Source organism: Archocentrus centrarchus, chromosome 9 (assembly GCF_007364275.1).
Source record: "Archocentrus centrarchus isolate MPI-CPG fArcCen1 chromosome 9, fArcCen1, whole genome shotgun sequence".
Taxonomy (NCBI): domain Eukaryota; kingdom Metazoa; phylum Chordata; class Actinopteri; order Cichliformes; family Cichlidae; genus Archocentrus; species Archocentrus centrarchus.
The window spans coordinates 8,122,423-8,146,395 of record NC_044354.1 but is presented as its reverse complement, the minus strand read 5'-3'; the positions used below and the strand labels follow the sequence as shown (position 1 = coordinate 8,146,395).

At 42.0% G+C, this 23,973-nt stretch overlaps 1 protein-coding gene across 2 annotated transcripts; it reads right to left on the bottom strand.

The window, feature by feature from the left end:
* Positions 1–301: 301 nt before the first annotated feature.
* On the bottom strand, positions 302–23,940 carry rnf122 (ring finger protein 122). 2 transcript variants are annotated; one of them, XM_030736863.1, is made up of 6 exons: positions 23,555–23,940; positions 14,974–15,130; positions 4,378–4,423; positions 4,260–4,301; positions 4,062–4,144; positions 302–1,889 (listed from the first exon to the last, which is right to left on the bottom strand). In XM_030736863.1, exons 1-6 carry the CDS (start codon positions 23,577–23,579, stop codon positions 1,775–1,777), a joined length of 468 nt encoding a protein of 155 aa, XP_030592723.1. In that variant the 5' UTR covers positions 23,580–23,940; the 3' UTR covers positions 302–1,774. The 2 variants fall into 2 exon arrangements, with proteins under 2 accessions (XP_030592723.1, XP_030592724.1); XM_030736864.1 differs by having other exon boundaries at positions 4,062–4,141.
* Positions 23,941–23,973: the final 33 nt, after the last annotated feature.

Below are 23,973 nucleotides of genomic sequence, written 5' to 3'. Positions count from 1 at the left end.
GTGTTTCGCTTTCAGAATCTGTAAATCACAAAACAGACAGAAATAACTTACGACTGAGGAATGTAAACCACCAGCAATAATGCCACGAAAATGCTGTTTATGAGAGTGAGATTTAGTCGCTTCCCAGGTGAATTTGGCGAGGGCCTGCGCTGCTGCTCCCTTTATCTCTCAGCTTTGACATTTCACAGACTTTTATGAAAAATTCACCACACCTCAAAACACAGCTGTGCTGCATCCAAACCTAAGTCTAACATTTATAAGAATAAGAACAAAGGCATGTGTGTGTGTGTGTTTGTGTGTGTGTGTGTGTGTGTGTGTGTGTGAGAATTCAAAGTGCAATACCTAGAAAAAAAAAAAAAAAGCTTTCAACATATTTCAATAAATCTGTTACCGTGAAAGTCAGGATGTGTTCCTTTCATCTATTAACATGAGAACACATCAGGACAATAACACATCCCCTTTAAAAAAAAACAAAAAAAAACAGCTAGAGCATGTGAAAATATCATAGTGTCAGAGGGGTGGGCACCAGAATGGATTTTAGACATCATATCAGAAAAAAATGGTTTGTGAGAGAAACTTGATGCAGACATTTACCACACGTGAACGAAAGCTGCAGCTGCAAATGCTGTAAAGCCGTTTTCACACATGCTCTGCAGTCTTGAACTTTTCTGGGCTAAATGTAGAACACTAACTTCTGACTTTTAACCTGCCAGCTCCCCGGTATGAATTCAGTGTGATGTCCGATTCATCTCTTTTGAGAATAGAGCAGCCAACTGTCTGGAGAATTCACAGCAAATGGGTTTCCTGCATATTAAACCCAGACACCATCCCTCAGCTAAACCTTATGGAAAATTTCTAGTAAATTAATCTCCTTTTGCGTGCTACATGTAAGAAAAGGCAGCTTCAGACAATGTCCTGTTTGTCATTGTTCAGAGTTCATATGTGGAAACATTTTAATAAATGTAATGTGAATAACTTTTCCTGTTCCTTTATTTTTAAGCAGTGTGACCTCAATTTAATCTTAAAAAAACATTTCTTATCTACCCCTCTCTGTCTTTGCTACAGTGATATTTATTCTCTTCAGCTCCAGATATTCTTGTTCTTCTTCTGCCTGTTCTTTTCTACAAAATCTTAAAAACTGGCCTTGAGCTACTGCCGGGGATGTCGAACACAAAATATAATTTTGTCTCAAAACTTCTTAACTGAAAAAATTTCATGGAGTGCCACATCCTGGAATAATTTTCCTGCAGGAGTTTCTAAAACCTCAGCAAATATGGATACTATTTAACCCCTGGTAGCACATGACATACAGCACTGATACACAACTCAGAGGGGATCGGCACCTTCTCCCGAGCGCTGTTGTTCATCAGCGCTCATTTGTCCACTTCAGGGTCACAAAAACAGTCTTCCGTTCAGTGGTGTTGTTAACCTCAGTCAAACCAACAAGAGAGGATGTGAGAGATGTGGAGAAAAGGCATCTGGAAGGGGATCATGAAAGGAGAGTGCTGGAGTGATGTGTGGGTGGCTGAAGATAATCTCTTAGACACCACAAGGTGTTGTGTTGCCATCACGGAGACTGTTGCTAGGCAACAACATCCTTCAGAGTCTTCCTCCGGGTGGTAACTAGGTTACCCTGACTTACCATCATTATATTTGTGTTTTGCTGTGTTTAAATGGCAAAGCAGTTTCCCTCTTCCTGTTGGTCACTAACTCACATCAGCAGCTAGTTTGGCCGGGTGCCCACGTCCCGCCCAGGCTGATGAGAGTTGAGAAGTTATACCAGTTCATCCAGCAGAGTCCCTATACTGTGGTGCTGCTCAGGGGGGCCGGCTATGGGTTTGTTGCACATGGGGCAGACGCAGCGCACCTCCAGCCACTTTACCAAACACCTGCACAGAGAAACAAAGACAGGGCAGAGATGAGAAGAAAAAGCAAGCTGGACTAATTTCAACAAAATCTGCAACACGAAACCATTAAACATCTTAATAATTTTTTCACAAAATGACACCCTTATGACCCATGCATGCGTATGTGAGAGCCTTTTAGGACTCACTGATTTTTCTGTCATTTACAAGCAAGAATCAAAATGTGATGCTGCCACCACTCATGCGTAAGCAGTGTTTACAGAAACTATTTCTAGGCTGGGGGCAGTTCATTCCTGTAGCCTGTGCTGGTTGTCCCACAGCAATGGCAAGACTGCAGGAAGTTCAGAAGTGTTTTAGCTTTAAAGGTAGGCAGGTTCTGTTACTTCCAAGTTTCCTTTTTGATAAAACTTATAGTTAGGGCTGGATCAGGTGACCCTGAACCATCCCTTAGTTATGCTGCTATAGGCCTAGGCTGCTGGGGGTTCCCATGATGCACTTTCTTTTTATTCACCTCATTAGTTATTATTAATCTCTGTCTCTCTTCCACAGCATGTCTTTTGTCCTGTCTCTCTCAGCCCCAACCGGTCGCAGCAGATGGCTGCCCCTCCCTGAGCCTGGTTCTGCTGGAGGGTTCTTCCTGTTAAAAGGAAGTTTTTCCTTCCCAATGTCGCTAAATGTTTGCTCATAGCGGGTCGTTTTGACTGTTGGGTTTTCTCTGTATTATTGTAGGGTCTTTACCTACAATACAAAGTGCCTTGAGACGACTGTTTGTTGTGATGTGGTGTTATACAAATAAAATTGAATTGAATTGTAATAACCCATTGACTTTAGATTTTAGAAAAAGATGGATGGATGGATGGATGGATGGATGGATGGATGGATGGATGGATGGATGGATGGATGGATGAATGGATGGATGGGTGGATGGATGGATGGATGAATGGATGGATGGGTGGATGGATGCTTCATCTCACAAAGACCATCCTCACAGGGAAAACAGCTGGACTAGTCATCAGTGCAAGCTGTTACATTTTAAAAGCAAGAAACCTCTAGCAGCCATGTGAATTCCTGCAACTAGAGCTGTGTGCAGTAAGTGAAGGATTTGTATATTAAACCTGACCAAAGCTTCAAATAATGGGGTCTGGGTATGTACAACTGATACCTGTCTACCAAAAGCTCAGTCTGCAGACTGATGAAAACAGTCGGTGTCAGTATTTCTAATCTGCCTTAATTGTTACAGATACATGCAGGCAGCACTGGCTGTGAGCACAGCAGCTCCACAGACCTGCTGTTCATACGTTCTGTTTGTGAGATTGAGCCAATCAGAAGAAGGCTGGATTAAAGGGAGAGGAGATAAAATGGCCCTTTCAGAGAGGGGGCTAACTTAAGGGCTGCACCAAGGCTCAGTATAAGACAAGTTAAGATTATGTTGAACAGTGAATCATGCAAAGCCACTGTAGAAGTGTCCGAGAACAATAATAAGCATCTTGGGTTTGCTCTAATAGAACTTGTAACCTAGAAAACCTTGAGTGTATTTTAAGCTAAACTATGACATTTTCATAACCCTAACAAAGTGGCTTTGGTGGCCAAAACCTCAACAAATCCAACAAATATGGTATCATATATGAGTCAAACCCCAGTCTCCCAATTGGGTGTGTTTTTGAGGCAGTAGCAACAAACCACATATGATTGTTTCCTTGCATGACTTGTCTTATTTAGTTGTAAGAGATACTTAAGGAACCAAAATGAGCTCCAGTTGCCTGTGACTGTACCTACACTATGACCTGGAGAATCTTTAGCACTTTATACCAAAGCTACTGTAGCCCAAGGCTGCTAGCCCAAAACTGCTCCTCTAACAACTGTTTTTACACTCTTCTCACAGAACCCAGTTTAAAAAAATGTTTTTCATATTAAGGACTTTAATTTTAGACAACTAAAAACATCAGACACAACTTTGCCTCTTCTGCAAGGTCTTAAGACTAGCTGTGCCTGACGTACACGCCGAGCTCCTCAACAGGAATACACAGCACCACGATATGAATGAATGATGACAAGTACGCCACCAAAAAAATTTACTTTAAGTAACTTTTGATGAATGAACTTCACATCAGACATGACCAGTTTTCATTTTAACAAGGGCAGCAGGTGTGAACTGGCAAACGAGCGTGAAGAAAGACTCCACTGTGCTCTACTCACTTCCTGTGGAAAGCATGTTGGCATGGCAACACTCCCAGCTCGTCTTTCACTTTGAAGTCCTCCAGACACACAGCGCACGTCTGCTGTGTGAGTGATAGACAGAAGGGCGTGGGAGAGGACAGTCATTAGATGAAATTATCCTGAGTCAACAGCTTAAAGCTGAACACAAACAGGTATGAATGTGAATTTCATTCTTACCCCATGAAGACTCAGCTTTTTTGGATCTCCTTTTAAAACTACCTGTAGGAGTAACACATGATGTTTTAAAAGAGCTTTTTTTCCTTAAATTTCTTAAAATTATTAACACCAGTCTTACCTCTCTGTATCCAAACCGCTCACTCTGTGCTTGGTGTCGTAGTTTGCTGTGGATGAGTGGAGAAACACATAAATACACTTTGACAATTTGTATAATGTTCATTTAAACACAGTGTGCATGTATTTCTTGTTTAAAATATCATGGTCTGGCTTAAAAGACACCTATGGTTACAAGGAGGTTCTTTTTTTCAGAATCATGTTTTTATTCTTAAGTAGATTTAAAGATTCACCGATAAAAATAATCCCATCTGAAGCAAGCCATTTTAAATCATCCCACTTTAATCCAGCCTCTGCTTTAGCTAACTTTCTTCTGATTGGCTGCCCCTCACAAACAGAAGGTTTGAACAGCAGGCTGAGCAGGCAACCACACGCCTTAAGGCTAAATTCAGTTCAACTCTGACCGGAGGCCCTTTGCTGTGTCTCTTCCCCCATTTTCCTATTTAAGCTTCACTGCACTATCAAATAAAGGCAAGCAAGCCCAAAAAAGGAAATCAAGGTTGCAAAAGCAAATTTACTAAAACTCAGACTTATTAGATGACAGTCACATGGTTATGACAGGAAGATTGCTTAACTGCCCCTTGCGGTTCCACTCAAGAGTTTCGGGCTCAGAAAGATACTGAATGTCCAAAAGGAACTGCAGAACTCAAACTGAATGCCGCCTGGCACCATTTTAAATTTACAAACCAGTTTTAAAAAGGCGAGCAGCCCAGAATGATCGGGTGCTTCTTGTTCTATTCTTATTGTTTGTGCCTTGTGCTCTTAAATTGTTCTGTCTGTAGTGTCCTGTTGATTTTCTCCTTTCTTGCCTTTCCTTATATATGTGTAGCTGTGGTTTATGTATTTTCCAGAATAATAGGGATTTCAAATTATAGCTTAGGCTATAAATGCTGTGGTGTATGGCATCAGGTCATGGCACATTCCTTTTCCCAGTAATAATAAACTTTAATTATATAAAAAAAAATAGGACATGTAAAACAGTTATTTATCAACCATTTGATTAAAGCTAATAGATAAATATAGTGAACCAAAACTGGAATATTTACATATAAAACCTAGAGGTAATATTTGTGAAAAAGCATTTTCCACTTGATTTTTAACAGAAAAAAGATGATTTTGTTATCAGGTTGTTGGTATCAGGTTAAAAAAATGTTTGAACTGTTATTTATGGATCGTGTAACTACATTCAAAAAATTGAACACACACATACATGCACACGCATACACAAACAAGCTAATGAGTATGTTGGCTCTTTGAATCTCTGCACCACCCCCAAAAGCAACAATGGAGCGATCTTTATCACTTGGCGAGCTGTGTCTATTCAGGCGGTTATTTTTGGCCTCTTGTTTTTGCAACAACCAAACGTAGACCCAAAGGTCTACCGCTGTCCGTAAATTTGGCCTGAAAGTAAGTGCAGCGACAACTTCTGAGAAAAGGCAGATGTTTATCTGTGGTGGTATCCCGCTAAAAAAAAAAAACGAATGCAGTGATTCACCACTTACAGAAAGGAATTGACAGTTGTTTGTTGTTTTTGTAATTTGGTTTATTGTTTACACTGATGGCTGCTAATAGTTTTCCATGTGAACAATGTGAGGATACACAATTTACATGTTGAGGTTTCCCATGCCTGAATAATGATGAGAAGTGGGTGAAAGGGGGCCCACGACAGAGATTTCTGTGTTTCGTTCAAGCCATTGTGCAAGAACGTCTGCAAGAATAGAAATTCCTCTCAACCAACCTCAAAGCCTCACATGCCATGTCCTGCTTTATTGTATGCTAAAATACCAGCTCTGTTACAATGTTACAAAACACTGTTACATGTTTGTATTTCTACATCTTCGAAACATACGTTTGAAAGAATATTTTACACATGGTACTGCTATGGCTTTTCTGCCACAGTTAATTCCAAACTAATCAGTCAGTTAATAAATTGATCTGATAATCTGCTACAATTGTATCATAATAATCAATGACATTTAAAAATATTAAAGTCACACTACCCAAAAATTCTCAGGGTGCTTTGCTTTGTCTTTAATACTGATAATCATTCAGATTTTAAGTATACAGTTGTGGTCAGAAGTGCATTAATATCATGGTAATTTGGGGCTTTTAATGATTTCTTTGAATTAGTTGAACTTATTTTGGATTTTCTCTAATACACAGAGGGTCAAAAGCATACATACAGGCTTAAATTTATACATACACCCCCACTAATATTTGGTTAAATGTCCCTTAGCAAGTTGCACCTTGACCAGATTCTTTTGGTAACCATCAACAAGCGTCTGCCACATCAACTCAGAACTGGTGAAGTTCATTTAAATTGGTTGGTTTCCTGGCATTCCACTGTATTCCACCTTCTGTAGAAAATTCTAGTTGCCTTCAGGACCTGTCACTATTTGCTGACATGAGCAATAATTTGATTAGCCAGAAATAACTTATTCATTAGTTGCAACCCTACTACACAGAAACATTTACATTAAAGATGCTTTGCCACACCCATCAGCACTTCCGTACCAACTCTGGACACAGAGCAAAACATTAGAGAGGACTTTGACACAAGACTCAACTCTTTCATTCAGAAAACCCCCAGCTAAAAATACTCATAGCAGACTTCAAAGGTCGAGTGAGCACAGAGGATCTTCTATGGCATAAAGTCCTTTGCCAGTATAGAATGGGAATAGGAATGGGCTAATCTCCCTCTTTACAGAGCATCAGCAAACAGAAAACTCACCACAAGCAGCCGAGTAGCACAAAGATCAGTATTTCACCATCAATCCCAGCCAAGTCTTTGATACCACAAACTGTAAGGGGCCCAACAAAGTTTCTCCTTTTCCTGCAGAAATTGCATGAGTGCAACCTAGAATCATCACAGGAAACTCAGAGACAAAGTCCTTTGTGGTTGAGGTTGGGGTTCTTCCCCATGCACTAGGACACGCAGATGGAGTTTACCTGGAGTACCACATTGACAGAAGACAGTTCTAAGCACAATCAAAAACAATGAGCTGCCAAATCTGTGTGCTCCACCATGACTCCAAGACTGTGTTACCATGCTGCATAGCCAAGAGTCCATACAGCATGCCCTAAACACAAATTTGGTCTCCTCTCTAGTCAACATTAAAAAGTCACGTGTCAACTCACTACACAGTATCTTTTACCTTTCATCACCATGCTCTATGGGGCAGAAACATGGACAGATCTCCCCAGAGGTACATCCTTTCTAAGACTAATCTGCATGAAAGCAGCAGTGGCCAAAAAACATTTTTGCTAGACAAGGCATAGCAACCACATGGCTGACCTACATCTACCCTACCATGCCCAGCAAAACAAGCTGCTCATGGAAATAAGAGGTGCTATAAGGACATTATGAGAGAGAGAGAGAGACAAATGACTCTTCAATAGAAATCTAAGGGAGAATTTGATAACAGCTATTCACGACAGTTTCACCTGTCCAGTGGCAAGTATATCTACTTGCTAAACACAACACAGAATAACATAAATTATCATTTTCTCACTATATCCATAATTAGCATGGCATTTTTTTCAGTGCTCTGAAACCAGAGAGGTTGAGGCCAGCACTCTGGATTAAGCTGCTAATGAAGCCATAGTTGCACCTCTGGCATTCAGAATATCAACCTGGCACACTGAGGTAACTGAGGGACATAATAAATCACCCAGCATTACCCCCAGTGTCCGTGGTGCTGTACCCCGCCATCCTCCAGTGCAAGCATCATAATCTGAAACCAAGGACAGCTAGAAAAACTGCTGACTGCATTCCTGTTTTCACAGTAGATGACCTCCAGTCTGTCATTTTCACTGCTGTCGCATTTTTGAAATAGCCATCCTTTTATTTTGCTAAACTCAATCTGTCCTGATAGTTTTAGCAAGCGAGGTACCATCAGTTTAATGATGACAGAGGAGATTTAAGAAGCACAGTTTGAATATAAACTGTTTTTTGATTCAAAGTTTGGGATGTAAAAGGTGGCTGTAGCTGAGTAACCTTTCACATTTCCTGTGTTGCCTGTTGCTGTTGTTGTTTTTCTGGGGATGTCTCCAAGATCTCTTCCAGCAAATTAAAGTTTATTTTAGAAAGCTATTCACTTAATGGCTTAATATCTCTCCTCAGTCATTGTACTGTCTGGATAAAAAAACATTACCACCTCCCTCCTGAGCCTTGCGGATCTTAAAATATCTCTCCGACTAGCTGCTGCGCTGCTGAATACAAACCCTGCACTGCACTGTAAGACCAGATGGGAACATAATTAAAGATGTGAAATTTTCAGTGTGTCCTTGGTGTGGAACACTTACGCATTTTCACTCTCATACTTTGCAGGTACAGCTATGACGATCCCAACTTTGTGCGAGAAGTATCATCTATTTGTGGGGGAGAAGTAAATCTCAGCAAACTTTAACCACCGCACGTTATCAAGGCTTTTTTTTTTTTTTAATAGGAATCATTTTAATAGAGGTAGTCAGCATCTCAATCTAATGTTAAAGCTGTACATCACAAAGACTCTGACACACAGGATTAAGAAAGAGCCTGTCTGAAAGAGATAATAGGAGACCTGCCCCCTAACACAGAGCGCCTTTCATCACTCAGTATTCATGTGATGAATCACCCGGTCTATAAATGAATTCACAATCACACTCCCACCCAAGAGTACCTTCAGCATGTTAATGGAGCCAAAGGAAGTGACTCGCTGGTTATGATCCTTTGGAAAGACCTTTAGGAGAAACAGGAAGGACCTGAGCCTTTTCAGACTGAGATGATGCTCACGTTAGTGGTGAGACCAGGTCACAGAAAACATTTTTAGTTAAAGAAGTGTGTCTTCAACATTAGAACACAGATCAATCAAAATGGAAACAAATATTCACCAATTACAATTTGTCATTGTAAGTGTTCAAATTTCCAATTTTTTTGAGCATATGAAGAACTTAATGGTTCGTGCTGAAACTTATCCCAAATTTTCCATACAAAAGCTGAAAGATTAATCTCACCGCAAAGCCCATTTAGAGCTGGGGCTCGCTTCAGGGAGCCAGCACATCAGTGAGATACGCGGAGGAAAAATGCACACTTCAAATGCTGTCTGTTAGTGTTTGTAATGAATCAGCTTAGAGGATGGTGGTTTATGTTTTTTTTCATTTTTGTGCTGGTATATAGTTTTGTTTATTTACTTTACCTATTAGAGAGATTTGTTGTGAAATAATTATTGAATGACAGCAATCTCCCTTTAAAAAATACATTTAAAATGTATCAGTTGTTTATGTATGTTTATGTATATGTATATGTTTATGTATATGTATATGTATATGTATATGTATATGTATTCATCGGCCACTGTTAGGTACATCTGTTCAGCTATCCATTAACACTAATATCTAATCAGCCAATCACATGGCAGGACCTCAGTGCATTTAGGCATGTAGACATGGTCAAAACAACCTGGTGAAGTTCTAACAGAGCATCAGAATGGGGAAGAAAGGTGACTTTGAACATGGGGTGATTGTTGGTGCCAGACGGGCTGGTCTGAGTATTTCAGGGACTGCTGCTTCCAGCAAGATAATGTACCACAAACTTAAAATCATCTCAAACTATATTCTTGAACATGACAAGGAGTTCACTGTACTCAAATGGCCTCTGCAGCCACCACATCTCGAGCGAAGAAAGCACCTTTGGGATGTCTTGGAACAGGAGATTCACATCTTGGATGTGCAGCCAACAAATCTGCAGCAACTGTGTGATGCTATCATGTCAATATGGACCAAGAGCTCTGAAGAATGTTTCCAGCAAATATTTTAGAATCTTTGTCATGAAGAATTAAAGCAGTCCTGAAGGTAAAAGGGGGTCCAAGCGAGTAATAGCAAGGTGTACCTAATAAAGTGGGTGGTGAGTGTATAGCTCTTTGAAACAATGAAATTAAAAGGAAAAAAAGTCATCAAACACACTGTGCTTCCTTTTGAACATCATAAATAGGAGCCAAAAGGAGCAGGATTCCTTTGTTACTATTTTCAGGCCGCTAAGCAGGAAATGAGATGCATGCTTGCAGATGCGATCTGATGTAAACATGCCCGAGTCCCAGTTTTTTTTAAACATGCTGCCAGCATTAAATTCAAATGAGCATATATTTAAAGAAACGTTTTTAGCATTTAATAACTTCTCCCATAATGTAGTAGTTTACACATTTGTCTGAGAAGCAGAAGAACCCCAGTTTGATTCTGGGAGGAGGCACAGATCCCTTTGGGTTTGTGTTAGGAAGCTGCCTGCGATATCAACTCCTTGTGAAAAAGGGGGTAGCATATGCAAAGATTTCCCACTCATTTCATTACATTTTTATTGAGATTTTTGGAAACAGCATTGTAGTTTGGACACAATAATGAATGAAAGACCTTAAAATAAAAATGTGAATTTGGATATAGAGTCTGCACTAAATTGTACTAACATTGTTTTATTATGTTATTAATAAGAAAAAAAATGGCTTGTAGAAATGTCCTCCAAAATGTACTAGTACTTTTTCACTTTTACTTTAGTAAAGAAGTTGAATCAGGGCAGAGTCATTTTTAAAACAAGTATCTGTCTTCTACTTAAGTGATGAATACGTGCACTTTTATCACCTCTGCTGAACTGGCTTTATGGTTAGAATATTTCTTTCTAAGAGTCAGAGTCAGCTTTAAGTCTAGATTAAGTTAGGTGTCTGGCAGTGACATTTATTTCACTAGAATTCCATTATATTTAATTATAAGAAAGAAAACGATTGAGGACCACAGGAGGGATTTTATCTGCACAAATGTGAATTGAGATTGCCACATGCCTCCTGATAGTGGCCGCACATCTGTATTCTGTCGTTTCTCTCTGTGCTTTATTTCACAAACAGCACATTAGTCCTGCCTGTTTTCTAGACAGAACATTTCTTAAACTGTCCCGCATTGTCATAACACTGCAATTTGAACATCATTTCACATTCATTTAAATGTCCAACAATAGCGCACCACATTATGTGACATCAAGCAATTTGCCAAAAACAGATGCTTAGTCATCCAAAGAGAGCTCAAGACAAAAAGCAATCCCTGCAGCAGGTGCTGACGTTTCCGTTTTGTTCACTGCGGACCTTCATGTATGATGACTTTATGTTCTCCCACTGTGTGCTATTTAGGCTATGTTTACACAGTTTCTCCTTTCCTCACTGCTGTCCTCACACATTGTGACGGGAGGCTTCCTGTTGCCTCACATCCCGTCCTCCTATCCTCAGCTCATCAGGGAGTTCACAGTCAACAGCAGGATAGGTCACCCTGTTCCTCTTTTTTTTTTAACCTCAGTCCCTCCCACAGTATGTTTCTTGACTGCACACACATACAATCTCCCTGCTGTGGAGATTATTTAGGGACTAGTTTGGTCTAAGCTGAAATTTGATGTACAATCACAGATACTAAACTTTTCCTAAATATTTATCATATTGTTTTTCATTTGTTTCTTATTCGCAAAAAAAAAAAAAATCCAAATTATTTACAAACATTTATATTTCCCATAATCAAAAGTTATTAGCACCGAGAATAACCTGAAATCTGCTCAGTAATCAAGAAAATTGTCTTTCTTGATATCTTGTTCCAGATATATTTGAAGTAAATGGACATTTCACCTCAAAATGAAATATAAATGTTTATTTCTCATGGCCATAGTGCTATTTATCCATCTGGGTTATTTTACTGCAAGTATTATTAAATACTCAAAGTAACATTCAAAGAAGTTGAATCATCTGAAAAGCTCAGAATCAGTATCTCTTTCTGGAATTCATGAGCAGGTAACCACAAACTTTGTTGAAAGTAGTTCTATTTGGGAAGCCTATGTATGTTCCCAGTTGTCCAGGTCATATTAGGTTTAAGCGCTTGAGCTGAAAGCACCTGGACTCTAAAAACTGATGGGGAGTTCCATTTATTTAACCCCTAGTGGGGGAGTCCCGGTCCTGATGCCACCCTCTATTTGTCTCAGAAGTCGGATGTCGGAGCTGGGAATGATGTCACTCACAAGTTGAATGCCTTCCAGTGGTAAAGGCAGAAAAGCAAGGAAAGACAGGATTTGTATTGCTCCTTAGCAAGGTAGAGCCATTCATGCATCACTAGCACTACAGCACAGTGCTTGTTTTTTTGGGGTTTTTTTTTATTTTTTGGTTTTTTTTGGGGGGTGGGGGTGGGGGGGCTTGAAAACACCACTGCAGTACGTTTATGGATAGAGCCTGGTCAATGCTCTGCACATTGCTTATTTAGCCAGTCACAAATACACAACGATGGCAGTACAAGTTTTACTAATGTTTACATTCACTGCCACCATCTTGGATTGTTAAGTCAGGGTTGGTTGGGCTGTTCCAATTTTCCAAGTTGGAAATCTGACTTGAGGGGGCATTCCAGATGAAATTTCCAACTGGAACTCAGAAATCCACTGACCCACCCTATTGTTATGCAAGTTGTTATGGTTCACATGAGGTGTGAATCAGTGGTGGGTCACTGTGGTCACAACAGCCAAGGTGTGAATTCTTTGTGAAACACTGCCCCACCCTGCCATCATGTGAGCTATCATGTGAGCTATCATGTGACCATGGACACCTTAAGCTCAAGGTGTCCATGGTCACATGGGTCAAGGTGTGAATGGTGAGAAGGAATCACAGGACTGCATTATAGGCGGCTCATAGCTGGTGTCACAATCCACCACCTCTGTTCAATAACTGAATAATTCTTTTACTCATCTTTCAAACTATCTTTCTTCCCTGTCCAATGAACATAAGAAAGAAAAGAAAGAGCTTTATTTGTCACATACATATACATGCAGTGAGATTCATTCTCTGCATTTAACCATTTAAATTATACTTTTTGAAAACAGAAAACTCCATTTCTGTGTAAACAGGTGAAAAAGCTACTTTTTGAAAATGGGGGCCCTGGCACATGCACACAGTGGTTGTGGCTCCTATATCCACAATGCCAACTTGTGGCCTGGCAATGGGAACTGCAGCATTTTCAACAGCGTTTCTGTGTAAATGGAGAAGGTTTCTGAAACGTTTCTGTCTGAACGCGCTACTTTTCGAAAACGAAAACGGCAAAACAACACCGCTTCCACTGAAAGCATTCTTGTGTAAACGGGGCCTGAGGGTAGATGTATATCTGAATCTTCCTGATGAGCAGCCTTTTCTCTCTACACAGGACCACCTCCAATGGAACAGCCCCACTAGGAGTTAAATACCTGGGACTCCCCATCAGGTTTTAAAACTAGGAAGCCTATCTGATGAGCGGTGAAAAGTCATGAATCAAAAAAGAAGTCTAGCTGCCTTCAACTCAAGGACTCAAGACTTTATTGTAGGAACTATTTTCTTTCTACCAAACTAATAAGCATGCAGCTAACTAACTCTACATCTCAGCTGAGAAAGGGAGATCCCATTAATGTGAAGAGCATAATGCTTCAGTTATTATACCATGATTGTGTCCGTTTGCAGAGATATTTGCCTACAAAGAGCCTATGGAGAGGGGTTTTCAACTAACGCAAACATGCTCGCGTTCAGTCCTCGAAAATCCCACCTGCTCAATGTGGATGATGCTTTGCATCAATTGGATGCTGAATAGTTGACAGACAAGTGAACAGTGAAGGGACTGACAGCAGAGTTCATCGAGAAAGGGAGAGGCGTGAATAAATCATCAAAGATCAAAAAATACAGTATGAAAAGTACAGATGATGGCTGTCTTATCATTGTTTTAAACACTTGAATTTACTTCAGCTCTTTGTGTGTTATAACTTCACTCTTCCACGGGGCTGGCTGATGGACCAGCAACAGCATCCCGCAGACCAGCTGCACCACATTTTTTTTTTTTTTTTGCATTTTTGGCCACAGCAGCTTTTATGGGCAGTGGAGAGAGAGAAATGGGGGAAAGATACAGGGGAAGACATGCAGGCAAATTGGCGACGGGCCGGGACTCAAACCCGCGCAGCCCGCACCGCAACGAGGCATATGTATGTGGTCGCCGGCTTCACCACTAAGCCACCCAGGTGTCCCGCACCACATATTTTTGACACTGCCTCCATCTGACAACACATGTTCTCTGCAGGTAGACGAGTAGTCCGTATCTGCCAACGAACTGCCAACGCGCAACCACCACTGAACTATAATTTCCTCACGAGTCACTGTCATTAGAGAAGTCCTTCTGGACAGTGATATGGTTGTACTTCATTAAAAAATGTTAAACTACTCACAACAACTTCTGACTCACTAGGCATGATTTCTGGAAAAATACATTGCTTCTGAGTATTTTTAATGAATTTTTGGGGGAGGTTTAGCAGCACAAGGCAAGGGGTATCTAGTTCTATTATAATCAAGGGAAGACAGATGTCTATCTTTAAAAATGATCAACTCTCACCAAAACAATTTAAATAAAGCGATAAATAAATAGCACTACAGGACAGAGGAAAAATAGTGATGTATTATTTTGCTGTGAACTGTTAACATGTCTAGAAACTGAAACAAGGAGAAAACAACTCCTATAAACTCTGCTCTAATTTGAAGAGGAGCAAACAAACTACCGGCCTGAAACAACTTTAGTCTTGCCTCATGTTTCTATTGCCTCTCACCTAATGAAATAGCAGCAGAAGATGAGGCTCAGGATGAAGACAAAGATGCCTGTCCCAAAGATGACCATGTAGATGTTGAGAGGTAGGTCCTGGAAGGTGATGGGCGGCATGGTGCACGACTTGTTGGAGTAAACCAGTCCCAGACCACAGAAGCACCCTAAAACAACAACCAAAACAAATTTACAGGAAGAGTTTAGCATCAAACAGCCAGATAATGAAAGCTTGACACTGACAAGAATATACCGCAATATAAGAAAGAATGCAGCTATAACCACATTTCTTTTCTGAGGCTCAGGCCTGCAGGGCGCAAACTTCTATGAGAATCCAAAAAACCGAGCCTTTGAACACAACACGCAGAGAGAAAAGGCTGCCACCATGCACTGTGATGGTTTTAGTGTACTTTAGCATACGCTACACATTTCTTTGTCTGTAGTTTTAAGACTCACACACCAAGAATCAGTGAATACATTTTGATTAAAAAAAAGGGCAAAATACAATCTTTAGCCTAGCCTATAAAACAAATGCAGCACTGAGCACCTTCTGCAGCATGATTCAACCAAAACAGATGATATCCCATCAAAGGTGCCACCCTTCATCTATCCTTCTTACTTTGATGCTGCACCCATATGTGTTTTACCATGAAACAGATGATTGCTGTAGTGTTGCTATATACAATCCAGCCCAAATGTTGAGCGGTAAGTGTACAGTTTTCATTATTTTATCAGGTGTGTTTATTATTTTTTTTATATATATACCATAACCACTGGAGTCTGATTGGGTGAAATGTTTGGATTAACTTTAAGTAACTGGATAGCTGAACCCTGTTTATTCACTGTTCTAAATTAACCTTCAAGAATTAAACAGCTGGTTCAGGAACCTTTTCCACCAACAGCACCACACAGTGTAATTGTTTAATTCAAAATCTGCAAATGAATGAGGACTTCTTTAACAATTGTGAAGCTGGTGGTCTGACTCCAGGGCACAGCTGCAGAGGAAGATGTGGAGAAATCGCCACAAATGGAGCACTATGTAACCAGATCTCTGCCCGAGAAGCTGTTTTTAATAATAACACGTCACGGAGCACATTGCTGTTCTGTGTTCTGTAAAAAAAAAAAAAAATTCTTTACTGGTTTTCAAACGTTTCAAGATAACTTAAAGCTGACTCTTGCAAACTCGTTAAGCTTAAAGCAACAGGAAACAGTGATTTATGTTTAAAAAACAGGAAATTAAGTTAAAAATCCGCCATTTGTGTAATTAAACAACTGATAATTAACTGATATTACCTTCCAACATTTGACTCAGGTGGTTATGCAGTGTTGCCATCCATCCATCCATCCATCCATTTTCTTCCGCTTATCCGGGGCCGGGTCGCGGGGGCAGAAGCCTAAGCAGAGAAGCCCAAGCTTCCCTCTCCCCAGCCACCTCCTCCAGCTCATCCGGAGGGACCCCAAGGCGTTCCCAGGCCAGCCGAGATACATAATCTCTCCAGCGTGTCCTGGGTCTACCACGGGGCCTCTTCCCGGTGGGACATGCCCGGAACACCTCACCCAGGAGGCGGCCAGGAGGCATCCTAATCAGATGCCCGAGCCACCTCAACTGGCTCCTTTCGATGTGGAGGAGCAGCGGCTCTACTCTGAGCCCCTCCCGGATGGCCGCACTCCTCACCTTATCTCTAAGGGAGAGGCCAGCCACCCTTCGAAGGAAACTCATTTCTGCCGCTTGTATTCGCGATCTTATTCTTTCGGTCACTACCCAAAGCTCGTGACCATAGGTGAGGGTAGGAACGTAGATCGACCGGTAAATCGAGAGCCTCGCTTTTACGCTAAGCTCCCTCTTCACCACGACGGACCGGTGCAGCGTCCGCATCACTGCAGAAGCAGCCCCGATCCGCCTGTCGATCTCCTGTTCCCTTCGCCCATCACTCGTGAACAAGACCCCGAGATACTTAAACTCCTCCACTTGAGGCAAGAACTCGTTCCTGAGCCGGAGATGGCACTCCACCCTTTTCCGGCTGAGGACCATGGCCTCAGACTTAGAGGTGCTGATTCTCATGCCAGCCGCTTCACACTCGGCTGCGAACCGTTGCACTGCGAGCTGGAGGCCCCCCCCTGATGAAGCCAACAGAACCGCATCATCTGCAAAAAGCAGAGATGAGACTCTGAGGCCACCAAGGAAGAAGCCTTCCGCCACCTGGCTACGCCTAGAAATTCTGTCCATAAAAATTATGAACAGAATCGGTGACAAAGGGCAGCCCTGACGGAGTCCAACACCCACAGGAAACAAATCCGACTTATTACCGGCTATACGGACCAAGCTCTCACTGTGGTTGTACAAGGACTGAATGGCCCGCAACAATGGGCCAGACACCCCATACTCCCGCAGAACCTCCCAAAGAACACCCCGAGGAACACGGTCGAATGCCTTCTCCAAGTCCACAAAGCACATGTAGACTGGTTGGGCAAACTCCCACGCACACTCGAATATCCTTGAGAGGATAAAGAGCTGGTCCAGCGTTCCACGACCAGGACGAAAACCGCATTGTTCCTCCTGAATCCGAGGTTCGACTAACGGACGCACCCTCCTTTCCAGCACCCTGGCATAGACCTTACCGGGGAGGCTGAGGAGTGTGATCCCCCGAAAGTTGGAGCACACCCTCCGGTCTCCCTTCTTAAAGATGGGGACCACCACCCCGGTCTGCCAATCCAATGGCGCTGCCCCAGATCTCCACGCGATGTTGCAGAGGCGTGTCAACCAAGACAGCCCTACAACATCCAGAGCCTTCAGGAACTCAGGGCGAATCTCGTCCACCCCAGGGGCTCTGCCACCAAGGAGTTGTTTAACTACCTCAGTGACCTCACCCCCAGTGATGGTCAAGTCATCCCCCTCATCCCCAGACTCTGCTTCCACTACAGAAGGCGTGTCAGTGGGATTCAGAAGGTCCTCGAAGTATTCCTTCCACCGTCCGACTATAGCCTCAGTTGAAGTCAGCAGCACCCCCCCCGCACTATAAACAGTGTGAGTGAAGCACTGCTTTCCCCTCCTGAGTCGCCTGACGGTTTGCCAGAATCGCTTCGATGCCGTCCGAAAGTCTTTTTCCATAGCCTCACCAAACTCCTCCCACACCCGAGTTTTTGCTTTGGCCACTACCCGAGCTGCATTCCGCTTGGCCTGTCGATACCTGTCAGCTGCCTCCGGAGTCCCACAGGCTAACCAAGCCCGATAGGACTCTTTCTTCAGCTTGATGGCTCCCTTCACCTCCGGTGACCACCATCTGGTTCGGGGGTTACCACCACGACAGGCACCAACCACCTTGCAGCCACAGCTCTGAGCAGCAGCCTCAACAATGGAGGTGCGGAACATGGTCCATTCGGACTCAATGTCCTCAGCCTCACTCGGAATGCTGTCGAAGTTCTGCCGGAGGTGGGAGTTGAAGATCTCCCGGACTGGGGCTTCTGCCAGGCGTTCCCAGCGCACCCTCACAATACGTTTAGGTGTGCCAGGTCTGTCCAGCATCTTCCCCCGCCACCTGATCCAACTCACCACCAGGTGGTGATCAGTTGACATCCATTTCAATAAATCAGACTACTGTTTGATACTAAATACTAAAATGCTAAATAGAGAATAACCTTAAATGGGAAACAGTTTTTAAGTTAGATAAACAGAGAGACACAGAGAGGACACTGTTTTGTGCGTCTGAGTGAGTAATGAGAAGTTGGCATATGAGGAGCTTTGTGAGATCAGGGTCACGCTAACCCAGCGAGTGATAGTGAAGTGGAGCTCACGCAGTACTCATTGCACTCAGGCCTCTCAAGTCCAGATTAGAACAGCAATAAGACAGAAGGCTGAGAGAGTCTGTGGGTTTTCATTTTCATCAAACACTACAGCAGCTGATTTCACTGATTAGCATATTCACCCAGAGACAAGGTGCTAATCAGTGAGCTCAGCCTGTGTACTGTTTCACAGGGAGACTCTTGGCCTTCCAGGCCACATATATGGAAGTAAATTAACTGTAAAAACAAACTGCAACAAATGCTGCCTGAAACAAATTTACCACCCACTCCTTCTCCTCTGCTCTGTCTGTATGGGTGTTAATGTGTTGTCTCTCTCTGTGTTTACTAATCCTGTGATGGACTGGATGGATGGATGGCCTTTCAGCACCATATTTAAAATTTTTGGAGTTTATTAGTGTAGCTATGTATGCCTTAGAGTACAGGAAAAAAAATCATATTTATCTTACAGAGGTTTCTCAAATGCCAACAATCAAGTGCTCAACTGCTGTCCACCATACTGGATATGATCCAACCACCGGTCACCAGGGAAATGTGTAATTCCAGACTGGTTGGTGAGTGGTTGCTGGAGGTTGCTGGAGTGAGGGTTTGCAGACAAGTCCATGCAAACTAAGAGAAACCGCGTCAATTTGCAAGTGACCAAAGCAGTCGCAAGGAGGTTTTTGCCAACCAGCCAGGGAATACACAGTTTTCCATAGTAACCAGTGCTTGTCATTTCCTGCCCCTAACAAACAAAATATTTGAGCAATAGAGGGTTTGGGTTTCTGTGCTCACAGTCCCTGAGATGATGATATTAGCTTTAATTCACATCACATATCTATCTATTCCACTTTGTCCCATGGGGGGGACCTTTTTAACTGTTTCAAAGGAAAAGTTGTCATTGCCTTGGCGTTGGCATCTGTTGCACAAAAACGTTACCATTGGCCATGTTCAAATTCAGACCATAAATGCATCTACTAAAAATCTCAGACAAGTTCAAATCTCCGTGACCTTGACCTAAAGGTCAGAGGTCAAGTTTTCTGAAGATCTTGAGAATTCAATAATTCAAGAACGATGTGACCTAGGAGATTCAAATTCACACCATAGATCAGGGGGCCCACGGGCCGCAAGTTTGGACACCCCTGCCATAGATGCATACTGTTCAAACTAGACCCATCAAACTCCACACACTTGTTCATTATCACAAGGGCTACATGCTGACCAAGGGCCATAAATCTGTAATGCAATATGACAAAATTATCATGCCCCCTCCCCTCCTCACTCCTCCCCATTCCCCTGTTACAAATCCAAAACAGCTGAGTATTGGCACCCGCTCAGCAGTGCTCTTGTTTATTTAAACATCCACCATTTTAACAGTATCTTTATACTGCATATAACAGAAATTCAAGAAAAGCCTAATGGGTCAACTTATCGAAGACATGGATGGGGCAGATGGGAGAATAGATCAAGATCTTTACCAGTTTCATCTCCCAGTGATGGGTATTATTTTCTTCCAGGACCACTTTTTAATCATTCAGGATATTTCTAATCACTCCTGCAGCCAAAGGAACAGACTGAGACTTCTATCTGACACTTCTCCCACCTCACGGTGGAAACAGCAGTATCAGAGGATCAATATTATACGCCTCTCGGTTCCACTCATGCTGAACAAGCAGAGAATGTCTATTAATCAAGGCTCGTTGATGGCCGCAAATTCAAGTTCCACCACTTCACTCAGCCAGAGGCAATCAATGCCAGATACACCAAGATTTGAGCCTGATTTTTAACCAACAATCCACAAATGCCTGAAAAGAGTCTAAAGAAGACAAAACTTCAACAACCCAATGGAAGAAACAGCAGCTGTATTTCAGTGAAATTTTGAGCAATACGTGTGGTTGCACAAAGACTCCATTCCTATAGAAGTCTATGGGGAAACAGCCATCTGGCTGGACCTCTATAAACACTTTCCTACTGAGTTTAAGGTCTGTCACTCATTTCAGGTCATGTTTAATAAATCATTAAGTCCATTTTGTAAATTTTGGTTGTTTTACAAATGAAAAGGGGGGATTATCTGGGGTGTGCTCATTGGATAACAACTTGCAGTCCTGTTACTGTAACAGGACTGCACAAACCAGTGGATGATATCACTGTAGCTACAGTCATCTTTTATACTATGTTCATGATGCATTACTTTTCAGAACAGTTACAAGGAAAAAAATCTGGTGCATTAGGATAACACATGCTATATTACATATATTCTTCCAATCCCCTCTACCATTGTTGCCCAGAATAAATGACACAATTCAAATATTTGCAAACGTGCTAATGACATCATGTTTTACTAATTTACTAGTTTACCATCTCAACTCATTATTGCCACATTAATCTACATTTAGCCATGACAAAGAGGAATTTCTAGTACAAATAATTATGTCAGATAACTATGTTTCTTACATCTTGAAAAACAGACATCCTTTAAAGGCAGTTTCCTCAAAATTTTTAATCGCAGATGTTCTCTCACGATTATTTTTTTTTTTTTTACAATACAATCAAGTGGATAAATCCGAATCAAAGCAAAACCAAACACATATAGTATGTGCGTTAATCCAAAATGCATCAAATGCTCTATATTCCCTGAATATCACTCAGGAAACAGAGAGATGCAATGTGATCTAATTTAATCCATCATCTTTGCACGCGTCATGGAGTCTGCCTCACAAAGATCATCAGCACTCAAAGAGACGCACACAGTGAAATAGGAACAGTATAAATGTCAGCTCCTGTATTCATGTCACTGCACAGCTGATGACACAAATTACCTGTATGCATACCCACAACCCAAATCTGGGTCACACATATTCCTACCTTTGTGCTTGTTCATCATGTCACAGCTGTGTGTATAGATGGGCACTCATGTTTTCCTTCTCCACATTTGTATGCAGGGAACGCAGACAGCTATACTAAGTGATATTTTGATTTGGGTGGAGCCTTGCATGACCAGTGACCTATATATTGGCAGTCTTATGAGGCGCGCTGTTGCCATGGAGTAGCAGATGTAGAGAGAGGATGGAGGTTAGCTAATGAAAGTTCTCATTTTAGGACAAAGAAAATCCGAGAGATTCTTGAGTTATTCTTCAAAAAGGCAGGAAATTCCCTCTGAGATTTGATCGAGCTGTAAAATACCTCGACTATTGCAGTTTCCCTGACAGCTCCTATGAGATGCCTGGTGGGGTTTTGTCCTATATATGTCGTGTTCAAACAAAACTGCTTTCTGCTGCTGCTCCTGCCTTCACTAAAGACAGAGCTTCACATCAAATATTCAGCAGTTCACATAGAGGGGAATCACTCAGGCTTGCCTGCATGGCTGCTGCTGTTTTCAAGACGAAAGTAGGTTGAGGCACCAGTCTCCCCATCACATGCATGAAAGCACTCCATGTGTCACATATAAACACTAGAATGAATAGGCACGATCACAGAAACACAGACACACAGAGTTGCGGCTGACTGTTACGGCTTCATTTTTCCAGCAGAATGATACTCTTTCATACTATGTGTGTGTGTGTGTGTGTGTGTGTGTGTGTACTATTTCCCCTATGAATGGCAGGCGAGTTGAGCTGCACAAAGGGAGTAATTGTTCTTGTCTCAACACCACCAACAGTCCACTGAGGAGGCTGCTGTAGTGGTGCATTCAAACAGGCAAAGTCAGGGGAAAAAGACCCCCAATCCATCATCTTCACCCAGTCTCACCATAACAATGAAACACTGAACACCATTCAGTGAAGGGTTTCATTTTTCTATGTAGTATGACTGCTTTTGTTCAGAATTCTGGCCTTTTGGAAGATGGTCAGCTGAAGCAGTGAAGAGTGTAAGTGAGGGACTGTAGATATAGTCAGTGCAAACAAGATTACCCTGATAGGCCAAACATTACACAGAGAGCACATTTACTGGCCTTGGGTGACTTTCTAATGGAGTGACACTAGGTGAAAATAAAGTTTCCTACTGATCAGGCACTCTTGATCTACCATTCACAAAAACGGACTACATTTCTGATAGCATAGTCACTGTTTTGGTGGATAACTCCTTAATGTAAGTATTAAGTTACCATTTATAAGCAGATTGCAACGTTCATAACACTCTGTGAGCTACAAGGTTGCAGCCTTCCACGACTTTCCATGTTGATCATGCTCTTTGTTAATTATTGCATCTACAAAATGTCAGAAAGTTGTGACAAAAGCCCCACAGCCAAAGATAATGCATTCAACCAGCTTCAAATTAATGACTCAAATCAAAGCTCTGATAACGTTTCTGTTTGCAGATATAACGACATTTTTGTAGCATTCACTCTGCACTTCCAACTTTTCCTACACTTACATATTTACATTTTTGATGCTATCTTTTCTTTTCTGTGGACTTTGACTTATTGGCACCAGCAGGATGAAGTATAGGACTGATATCACTACTGCGCAGCTGTTAGTCTCCTTTACAGAACTACATTATTCTCTGTTATAAAACATTTATTAAACGTTTATATGCTGTTTGTGAAGCATAAATGAGGAGTTATTAGGGGCACTTTTAAGCATAAATGAAGCACCATACACACATCTAATAAGGACTAATTTTGTTTGCCTCGGTCATATCTTGCACATTGTCCTTGTACTCAGTGGGGATGTCTAAATTTAGAAAACACTGGGCTGATTCACTCTTGTTCTTGATCTTTTTTAACAGTACTAAAATAACAGGATGTGTTGCACATTATATCACAGAGGCCTAAAAACACAGGACATAAAACAAAACAACACAAAATGACTCCTCACCGTTACACCACTGAAACGGGTGCATCAATGCACCAGATGGAGTCCTTGCCGCCGGGATACGAGTCGTGTTTACCAACAAACCGCAGGCTTCCTCGCAGATGGACAGCCGCGATGAAGTGCACGAGTAGAGCCAGTGACTGCCCGCCAGCTGTGGCAGAGGTGAGCGAGAGAATAACACCCCAAAGAGGTCGTAAATGACGAATTAAAAGGTGGATAAAGAGCGATGTTTTAATCGGAAGTTGCAGCGGGGTTGTGCAACATTGTGTGCGCGCTGGCTCGTCTCAAAAAGCAGAAATGCTGATGTGAATATTTCCCCAGCTTCTCCTCGCTGCTGCTGTTTTGACTCTGTTATTATTAACAGACGACATGACACTGACCCAGCAACCGCAGCAGCATCTGTGTGAGAGGGGAAAACTAGA